This window comes from Chelon labrosus (assembly GCF_963514085.1).
Source record: "Chelon labrosus genome assembly, chromosome: 9".
NCBI lineage: Eukaryota > Metazoa > Chordata > Actinopteri > Mugiliformes > Mugilidae > Chelon > Chelon labrosus.
Genome location: NC_140359.1, coordinates 8,464,773 through 8,475,439, shown reverse-complemented (window position 1 = coordinate 8,475,439; position 10,667 = coordinate 8,464,773). Strand labels below are relative to the sequence as shown.

Below are 10,667 nucleotides of genomic sequence, written 5' to 3'. Positions count from 1 at the left end.
CCTGTTTAAATTTTATAAAGACAACGTGATAAGTCATATAACTCACACATACAAGCTCCAATCTTTTTTTTATTTAGTGTTTGAATGAAAACTTTTTGGTTACTAATACATTAGGTTATCATTATTGTTAGATTAGATTGATTAGAGTTTATGTGAGTTGCATGTCCATCTTAATACACCGTCCACAAACTGCAGACCAGCGTATGCAGTGCGGTATAAGAGGAGGTTTGTGTGCTGTGTGCTCATTCATTGCTGGGGTTTAAGTATTTAATTAGTACCAAAGCCAGCTTCGGCTAATCTTCTCAACACTGACTCAACATGTGACCGGGTAGCTAATGTTAAGGCCAATCAATAGCCTGACGACTCGAACAAAGACAATGACAGCATTGACTTATAGTAGGTATAAAACGGGTGCTGTCCTACTCAAGGCTCAGAGTTTGGGGCACACTTGTGATTGTGTTTTGGATGTTGATGCTGGAATAAGCGAAAACATATAAAACTGATTATGTCGCCGCCGTGTGACCACCATATATCACAGAGGCACTGCAAGATCAGAGTGTGCAGGCACAGATTTAGATTTGTGACCGTCCTCTCCAGCACCCGTTTAACCTCACTGAGTGTGGTAGCCAGTGTCCTGCCGGGCACAGAGGCCTACCTTCTCCTCCGCAGATGAACAGATGAAGCTCTGGAAGTGGGACAGGGGCTATTTGGACAGGAATTAAGGGGTGTGTTAAATTTCTGCATGCATGATCAATGGGGTTGAATGGTGGGGTTGGAGATGGGGGTGAGAGGGAGAGCACACTATGCCGAGGCAGAGACAAACACAGGGAGAGAGAGCTAAGCGGTGAGAACACAGACAGAGGCAGCAAGCAATGGTTCACTAATGAGAGATGGACAGCATGGATTGTATCTCATTACCAATCAACATAGCTTTGAGTCCTCTGGAGAGGGAAAATGCAAGCTCTAATGTGTGCTGCATGTGTTCCTTTTTGATAAACCCAGCTTGTGTGGTGGAGCATTAGTCACAGCGGTATCTGAGCCGCTGGAAATCCACACACACTGCCCTCTGTCCGTTTTGGTGAGGAGTTTCCTCTGAATAGTACAATGGGACTTAATTACAGGTCAGTGGCATGTCTCAGGGAGATAGAGGGAGCTCTGTTACCCTTCCAAATACAGTATAATGCCATCTTCCCAAGGGTGGGGTGGGGTAACAAGAGCTCGACACAAAAAGGTGCTGATAGGCTGAACCTGAGAAAGGTATAAGGTGATCCAGGCAGAGAAAGTGAGCGTTTTACACTGAAAAGAGTGAGAAGAAAGATAAAAGACCACATTAACTCTCAAAGGTTTTCTCCCATTCAGTTTGTCCTCTTTCCTTTCCAGTCTGCTTCCAACTTGCCCCTCCAGCCAACTTTCCTTGACAAAAAAAGACAAAGAAAAGCTGAATTAGGAAATAAAACAGAAATCCACAGTACACTGAGTCCAGTAGAAAACTGAAACACCACCTGTGGGGGGCAACTGAAAGTCTGAACATGGTCACAGTCGCATTTCAGAAGCTTTGAAAACAATGCTCAACGTCGCTTTTATTTAAAATGTACGATGCATTTTCACTCTTTTGACATTAAGACTTCCTGATCCTTACCTTAAAGTCAAGAAAAGATGTGTTTTTGTGGAGGTGAATAGGAATGATGGCTCTAGAAGAGAGGGGGATAAATAATAAAATATCAACAGGTGATCCGGTGAAGCATAAAATAATAAGGTCATGGTGGCAACAGAAATATTTCTGTGTAGTACTTAACAGAAGTAGTAATTTAGAAAAATAAAACGTACACCAAGAAAGAATACCAAATCATAAAAATGTTGATCAAGTTATAAAAACATGTTTGCTTTACCAGTGATGAAAAGTACATTTGAACTGTAATTAACTACCATTTCGAAGTACTCGAAGATGCTATAAGTTGGATTTTTCCATTCTATGCTCAATTTTAAAGGTGAACATTGTACATTTATCTGTCAGATGTAGAGATTTTACATAAAATTTCATGATATGCATTTATACTGAAAGCAGTGTTAAATATTAAACCAGTTTATGGCAACATTTTTTGGTTTTTGAGCCCCTTGTCATGTTTGAAACGCTGTTAGCACTTTCACCACAGACAGTTTACTCTCTGGACGTCTCCAGCGGGTTTATTTCAGCCATTTGAGGCCAGGAGGGGAAATAAACGTCCATGTTTCTCTAAAATGTATCTCTAAATAAATAAATGAACGCCCTACATTTCAGATTTGTGTTAACTGTCTCGCAAATTCTAAGATTTATCGTGAGGCCCTTTGGGAGAAACTGACGAAGCTGAAACCCAACAGCACATGGTAACGCAAATGCAAACTAATTATCCAAATTAAAGCATAACAATAAACTCATTTCGTTTAAAAATATGTTAACATTAACTTTGTTTGGAAGATGAATCCTGAAACGTCCTGCTAGATACATGCATATAGATGACACAACAGCGCTCTCTACTGGCGTAAACCACAGACCAAGCCCTGTGTCTGTTCATTTGATCACCGGCAGATTATTATGTTCAACTTTGGCATCAGTGTATTCATCTATTTAAACCATGTGATTCAACATAATAGACTGGGATACCTGTAATTCATAGAGTCAGAGAATCTTCTGTGTGTCCCCAAAGTCTATATCACTGTGACGTGAGAAATACTTGCAACACATAATCCTCCCTTCACTACTTCTCGGCCATGTTTTCTTTCCTTGTTTTCTCAGTTTACGTCCATAACATGTAAGTTGTGGCCTCTGCAAATGCAACATCCCTTACTTTTATTCATAGTTTTTAGACTGCACTTTGGCCACTGCTCAGCACTGAGCGAGTGGGGACAAAGTTCACAGGGCGCATGTAAGGAGGAGGGGGTGAAGAGGAGGAAGGTTAAAAAAAAAAGAAAATTGACCTTTGAAAGCAAAACAGCAGGTGGAGAGCTAAACCCAAGCAGCTCTGGACACATCGGGAGGAAACTCATCAAAGGAAAATGAAAGTTCTATCTTTTACATCTGAAGAGGGACTACAGATATAATGAGGCCCAACGCTGGCCGCCTGGCTGTTATTTGAGTGTGGTGGTGCACATGAGAGCCGTGTTTGTTTGCGAGGCAGCAGCGAGGTAAGGCATAATGGAGGGAGAGGAGAGGGCCAGGGCAGCTAAAGCGAGCCCGAGCCGTCTCACTGCGCTTCAGGAGCAGCTGATCTGGGCCCTGCTGGAATCTGGACTGTCCCGAGGCGTCCTGGTCCAAGCCATGGGAGAACTGGAGCGAAACAGGGCAAGTGCTGGCATCGAGAAAGGAGAGAGGGGGGATGGAGAGAGCTCAGAGGAGGGAGAAATGGATTTCCCACCGCCTATATTCCGGGATCTGGAGAAGCTTCCTCCAGAAGAGTCGTCCAAACTGAGGGCTGAAGTCGACCGATTACTGCAGTGAGTAGATCCAACACTTCTCTGGAAGCTCCATGAGCAGCAAAATCACCTTAACGTCTCTACTATTCTCACATAGAAACAACACCCTCAATACTGCTTTTGATCCCACTTTCTCACTTTTACTTCCTGCATATCAAAACCAAGCACCTGAGAGTTGAAACAACAGTTTACCTGTTAACACCACCATGCCCCTTTTTCCTTCTTCCCCTCTCTTAACCAAATCCGCCCTCCTTCACATGCTTCTCTGTCTCACTCTCTGCAATCTGGCTTCTGAGGCGAATTTAAAGAGGGTTCCTCCTTTGCTAGTTACTAATTACCCACCCCCATCATTATTCCCTGGCCATTTCTTAATAAATAAGCTACATGCATAGGTGAAGATTAATGGAGCAGGGCTGGTCATGTGAGGCAATGTTTGCTCAACGCATGACTGATACTTCTGCATTTGGTTTTAAAACCCGATTATTGCAAATATAAGACAATTTAATGAATATTAATGCAGTAGAAACTCTTTTTGACCGCCTGTTCAGAAATATTATATTCAGTTTATGTAATAACATAAATCAAATATTTCTGGGTAAAAGTCAATCTGTTGAAGTTAGGTATTTTGCAGTATTGTGTATATTTGCTGCCTGTGACTAAGAGTTAAAAAGCCTTAAATTTGGCTTTATAAACTTTTCACACGCTTTTTTCCCCTCCAGTGATCTGAAAAAGGTTGGACTTTGCCCCGGTGTACTTTCCCTTATCTCTCTTTGTCAATAAGCCTCTCTTTACTTCCCTCCAAGTGACCGTGCTTTGTGTCTATTGCTGGGGCAGACAATGTGTACTTGTTCAGCACTTCTCTAGAAACTGTTACAAACACAAAAAATATTAGGAAATATACACTTCAGTATAAATGCACAAATATGCGAGGGTAAAATTACACAAAAATGTAGTCAGCTCAGGTGTCTGTGTCCAACAGGGAGGATCCCTGGCATGTTGCAAAAATGGTGAAAAGCTACATGCAGCAGCATAACCTGCCTCAGAGAGAAGTGGTGGAGTCCACAGGACTCAACCAATCGCACCTCTCCCAGCACCTCAACAAAGGCACGCCCATGAAGAACCAAAAGAGAGCCGCCCTGTACAGCTGGTATGTCAAGAAGCAGTGTGAGATCAGCCAGCGTGAGTACACAAGCTGCTTTCATCAAATATCAAATCTGTATGAGACTCAGATCAGACAAATGAAAGTAAGACATCCATCATTTTCTTACCAGAATTCACCAACGCCAAACATGGCCTTGCATCGGTGGAGGAGCAAGGAGAGGACACCAGGAAAGGGCGGAGGAACAGGTTCAAGTGGGGTCCAGCATCCCTACAGATCCTCTTCCACGCCTACGAACGACAGAAGAATCCTAGCAAGGAGGAAAGAGAAGGGTTGGTGGAGGACTGCAACAGGTGAGATAGTATTTTTGAAGCTGTTTATAACAATAAATATCCAGGAGCAAATTAGTTCAATTCAATCTAATCTGATCCATCAGGATTCTGTGGCTGTGGTTTGGTTACGTTGTATAAATATCAATAAAATGTGAAACCGTGTGTCAGTGCGCTGCGTTTCTGTTTCAGGGCAGAGTGTATTCAGAGGGGGGTGTCTCCCTCCCAGCTTGCTGGCCTCGGCTCCAACCTCGTCACTGAGGTGCGAGTTTACAACTGGTTTGCCAACCGACGTAAAGAGGAGGCCTTCCGCCACAAACTGGCCCTCGATACGCCTTTCACCAACCAATCTGCCTCTTCCTCAAATGCCAACCTTCGGCACAGTCCTGAACATGGTAATACTCTAACAACCTTCAGACAAGTCTTTTAGAGTCAGAACAGTCTCCTGTGAGCCCTCTGTTGATATTTAGAGTTGCTTGTCTTTCTGATCCTTTGGTGTAACAGCAACCATCACAGACATGACTGTGCTGGTCCAGGTTCTGATGCTGTCATTTGAAACCATCAGCCGAGGTGGTCTAGCTGTAAACTTTGAACCTTGACTTGTGTTGTTTCCCAGGTGTGAAATACAGCCAGCAAATCTCATGTGATACCGTGAGCTCAGTCAGAGGGGAGAGAGTGGGACGTCTCGTGGTCAGTCCTGTCCAACTGGAGCCGAGCCACACACTCCTCGAGACTCATGACCACAAAGCGGTGAGAGCTTGTGTCGTGGTCCCTTACTATTTTTTTTTTTTTTACTGTCAAACTACCAGTATTCACTGCTGTAATATTACCATGTCCTCCTCTGTTCACAGGCATCCAGCGGTGGTCCACTACCCCCAGTAAGCACTCTGACCTCCCTGCACAGTCTCTCTGCCTCCCCTGCATCCTCCCAGAGTCTCATCATGGCCTCAGTGCCCAGCGTCATGAGCCTCGGGGAGTCCTCTCTTCTCATTGGTAACGATGGCTCTCTGATTTACTGTGTTTTCTTTAAAAAAGGAAAAACACTGAGAATATCGTTCCCGCCTGTTGTTTCCCAGGGTTAACGTCCACGCAGCCTCAGACTGTGCCCGTCATAAACAACATGGGAGGCGGTTTCACGACTCTCCAGCCAATCTCATTCCAGCAGCAGCTTCACGCCCAGCAGCCAATATCACACCAGCTTCAGAGCCACATGGCTGCCAGTCCGTTCATGGCAACCATGGCACAGCTGCCATGTCACAGTAAGGCCACCTACGACATATATTTGACAAGTTTTGTTGCGTGCAGATTAATTCATCTGTTCTCTGTTGCAGTGTACAGCAAGTCGGATTCTCCCCAGTACCATTCGTCCAGTTTGCTGTCTCAAGCCATGGTCATCACTGACAGCAGCAGCCTGGGGACTCTGACCAGCCTTGCTGCCGTCAGACAGGTACGGAAGGGTTTGTTGGTCTTTTAGGGCATCAATAATCTTATTTTTAAAACCTCTCCTTGATTTTTGCTTTGGGCAGATTCTGACAGCAGATCATGAGGAACACACAGACTCACCTTTACAGGAAGATTCTTTACACCTGCAGCCGCACACACCTGTGCCAGGTACACAGCAGTAAGATCAGCCTTATTGCATGATATACACACTGGACCTCATGGCAAGTTATGCGTTTTTACCATTTACAAAGCCACAGCATGACACAGTCCAGAATGCATGGATTTTCTTGTGAACTGTGTGAGGGATAAGAGTGGTGTTTGTGGGAGTGAAATTATCTAGGACTAATCAGTTTGTATTAAAGTGAGACACTGAGCTTAACTGGAAATCACCAATTCAATTTCATCACGTACTTGTGGAATGTGTTAACTTGTTTTCTCGCCAATAATTAGATAAGAAGACCAACACCACTCTTATATCTGTCCATTCAGTGTAAACACTGTAACACTGTGGTTTGTGAACACACCAGTCTGTCTGCCAACAGTTTCCCTGTTTCCAGACTTTAAGATAAGCTAAGCTAAGCTAAGCAGCTGCTGTCAGTGGTCTTATATTGACTGGACACATATGAGCGAGTGGTATAGATATTTTTACCTACGCTCAATCAACAACATAGCATGTTTCCCAAAGTGTGGTCATCATTATTACACCACCATTTCATTCAAACAAATCAACCGCATGCGCCAAAGTGGTTGCAAAATCTAAAATGCGACATCTGATATTTAAAACGAAGGCAACTGGACTTTTTAATGTTTCACCACTCATCCTAGCAGCTTCTTCAGTTCTAAAAGACTGGTGGGGCGTTGAGGTTTTTATCAGGATGGGTGATGTCCACCTGAACTAGGGTCTGTTAACCAGGTACTCATCCATAATTAAATGAGTTTTGATTGTGCTTTTTCCTCCAGTGACTGATCCTCTAACAGCCACTTAATAGCCAGAATCTTCAGACTCCAGGTCCACTTGACTTTGCTTTAGCTTCTTTTTTTTTTTTGGGTGCACCATGGCCTGGAAGACTGTGGACCTTCACAGACATCTTTGGGTTGTACTGCAGTCCATGTTTGACTGGTGAATAAAGTTGAGGATGAGCAGAATATGAGACAAATCCAACAATGTAGTGGTTAATCAAGTTGTGTTTAGCCATTTTATCTTCGTGTCCCTGATGTTCCTACAGTAGGTTCCGATATTAGCAGCTTAATGTGCAGTTTCGTCCTCTTCCTTACACTTACGTACATGTAGAGAATCTGAACATTCAGATCACTGATATATTAAATATATTTTCAGAAACTTCATTTTTCCAAACTCAAGTTTGTCCCCTTTCTCTCAACAGCTTCTTCTGAGAGCCTAGAGCTGTATCCTGCCTCTCAGACAACAGACAGTCACCAGTCTCACCTCCTCTCGCCTTCGCCAACAGACATCAGCTCCTACATTCCTTCACAAATGGTCTCTACAGCACAGTAACTCCTCTCGGTCTACCGGAGACCGAGGGTGTTTGAAACGGACAGCTACCTCTGGTGCAAATTCCAACGATTCAGCCTTGATGTTTTTCACACATTCAAACCCCATACAACTGTAATCAGACGACGGGCTGACATAACAGAAGATTTACTTTTGATACAGCAGAGAATCAACTGAAAATCAACACCAAAATGTATTTTTATTGCAATAATGTTTTTTAGATTATAAAAATTGTCAAAAGCATGTTAGCTGCATTATTTTTTTTTAAACTCAGTGGCTTGAAATGCTCTTCTTCACACTTTGAATGTCTTTTATGACAAAGTAAAGACTATTCCAAGTATAAACATGAACAACAGTGAGAAAATGGCTTCCTGAACTTTCCTCAAAGTATTCTGGGAAATCCCACCCAATCATTTCAATGGCAGATATGAACACAAACATACCAAACTGTGAAACACTTGTCATAAAAATTTAGTTCAAAGCTTCTTCCTCTGGGTTTCCTTCTCGCCTCTTCTTCTTTTTCCGTTTTACTTTGACTTCTGTGTGCTCCTGGTCTGAGTTCCTGTGCTTGCCATTGCTTTGAGCAATAGGAGCAGAATCTGCCGAGTCCACCTGCTCACTCTCTTCTTGATTTTGTTTCTTCTTCTTCTTTTTCTTAAGAACTTGGCTGTCTTCACCCTCTGCCAATTTCTTCTTTTTCTTAACCTTTTCAGGGCAGGAAGGCGAGGGTGTCAATGTGGGTAAGAGATCGCTGACAGACACCGCTGCCTCCTTCAGCCTTGCGTCCATCTCACTGTCGCTGTCACTGTGAGGGGCAGATAAACATTAAATGTCACATATCACAAAAGCGAATCAATATTTTTAATAAAACAATAAAGATGAAAAACCTTGAGCTTGGAATGGGCCGACGCCTCACAGGGACTGGAGGATCTGGATCAGCTTTCTGTCCGGGGACTGATGTGGAAAACAGACGAAAACCTAAAAGAAAAAACGATATACATTTAAAGACACAAACAGACTTCCAGTTTAAAGCAGAGCCTTCTGAAAAAAAACAGGAACTTTACCTTCGTCTTCATCATTACATTGTGATGATTTCACGCAGGAAGAACTTACAGGCTGCTTCTCTGAAATGCAACTAAAAGTCAAAAATAGTGATTCAAAACGTGGCTTCCTCTAATAATATTACTTTTTGTTTACATTTTTGTTCCACAGTCACACAAGTTACCCGTCAAGAAAATGTCCCAACTTTTTAGCAACATGTGATTGAAATCCTTGGGTGACCTGGAGCTCATTGCCATCATGTTCATGGTTGGCGACGACAACACTGTTGAACAACAGAACACTACTAAAAATGTAATACTGACATTTAGACCATTAATACCATAAACTGAAATTTTAAGCATAAACGGGCAATATCTTTAAAGGGATACAGGCTCTAAATGGGTCAGCCATAACATTATGACCACATGCCTAATATTGTGATCCCACTTTTGCCATCAAAATGGCACAGTATCAATTCCGGTATGGACTCTACTAGCCGTCTGAGAGTGTTCTGTAGTATGTGACGAGACGTTAGCAGCAGATCTTTAAAGCCGTGTGAATCACAAGGCGCAGCTTCCATGGATTTAACAAGCACACACGTTCTTAACTGAACAAGCTACTTGTTGTTGTGTTCCTCAAACCATTCCTGAAACATTTCCACTTTTGTGGGAGCAAGCATTATCCTGCTGAAAAGAGGCCACTGCCGTCAATATATTATTTAAATGTAATAATGTTCATTAGGTAGATGTCAAAGCAACTTCCACATTACTATCAACACCCACTTTTGATACTAACCAATGCAGAATACCTCTCATGCTCTGACCCAGTCATCTACCACATCTAACACATCAACTTTGAGGAAGAAAAGTTCACCTGGTCCCTAAGATATCTCATCCACTCAAGAGGTGCCATGATGACAAGATAATCAGTGTTCGCTTCACCTATAACTGGTCATAATGTTATGGCTGAACGGTGTATATTATACTGGACATTTCCTTTCCTTTCTTTATAATTACTGTTAGTGGTTGCTTTGATAATAAGACTTACCGCTTCGACTCTTTCACACTGCTGCCCCCATCTTAAACACACACACAGACATGTAGTCATTACAGACATAATACATTTGATGGATTAACATTAACATTAAAAGCCAGTAAACTATAAGTAAACTATGTACATTTTTCATGTAACTTCAGCTGAATTATAAATTAATTACGTACAATTAACATTCTGCACACGGACAATGAATATATTAGGACATCTGCTGCATTTCTTCTGGACAGTTAAAATAGCTGCAATTTACTCTTGACTTCGTCCCTCACTTCAAACAAAGCAGACAACATTCACCTTTTGTTTTGTTCGTCTGTGTTTCCCAAACTGCCTCCTGACACCTTCTAAGTTCTTCGTCGTCACTGCTACTGGAGTCGTCCGAAACACCGACCATCTTTTTAGCGGAGGCCGCCATGATTAGACACGTGCTGCTGGTGTTGTCTGTTTTGAGCTGAGGATTCTGGGTAATGAAGTCTGTTAGTCGGAAAGCAAGCTTTTACTCGGCTGTGTGCCTTTGTTACTTTTACCTTTAATGCTAATTTAAGGAACTAAAGGTTTGACCAAATCAACTGCAACCAACTCTTCAATTAGCCACTGGTATGGCATTAAAAGTAATATCACGCATTACATTCATGTCATATTTTAAAGGGTAACAGTCAAAATGGGATGGGGCAGCTTTCACCTGCTGAGGCATGGACCCCAGTAGAACTTTGAAGGTGTGTTGTGGTATTTGGCACCAAAAGGC

At 42.6% G+C, this 10,667-nt stretch overlaps 2 protein-coding genes across 3 annotated transcripts; one reads left to right on the top strand and one right to left on the bottom strand.

Annotated features, from left to right (window-relative positions):
• Nucleotides 1-3,172: 3,172 nt before the first annotated feature.
• On the top strand, nt 3,173-7,834 carry hnf1a (HNF1 homeobox a; the record flags this gene model as incomplete). The annotated part of the gene is made up of 10 exons (XM_084550670.1): nt 3,173-3,471; nt 4,430-4,629; nt 4,722-4,902; nt 5,071-5,273; nt 5,495-5,628; nt 5,730-5,871; nt 5,955-6,137; nt 6,210-6,325; nt 6,405-6,489; nt 7,704-7,834. 10 exons carry the CDS (start codon nt 3,173-3,175, stop codon nt 7,832-7,834), a joined length of 1,674 nt encoding a protein of 557 aa, XP_084406796.1.
• A 155-nt stretch (nt 7,835-7,989) lies between these two features.
• cUnh12orf43 (chromosome Un C12orf43 homolog) lies at nt 7,990-10,442 on the bottom strand. 2 transcript variants are annotated; one of them, XM_084550671.1, is made up of 6 exons: nt 10,220-10,442; nt 9,920-9,950; nt 9,057-9,155; nt 8,896-8,966; nt 8,719-8,809; nt 7,990-8,636 (listed from the first exon to the last, which is right to left on the bottom strand). In XM_084550671.1, the coding sequence occupies exons 1-6, from the start codon at nt 10,335-10,337 to the stop codon at nt 8,303-8,305; spliced, it is 744 nt and encodes a 247-aa protein (XP_084406797.1). In that variant the 5' UTR covers nt 10,338-10,442; the 3' UTR covers nt 7,990-8,302. The 2 variants fall into 2 exon arrangements, with proteins under 2 accessions (XP_084406797.1, XP_084406798.1); XM_084550672.1 differs by lacking the exons at nt 9,920-9,950; nt 10,220-10,442 and having other exon boundaries at nt 8,004-8,636; nt 8,896-8,955; nt 9,057-9,451.
• Nucleotides 10,443-10,667: the final 225 nt, after the last annotated feature.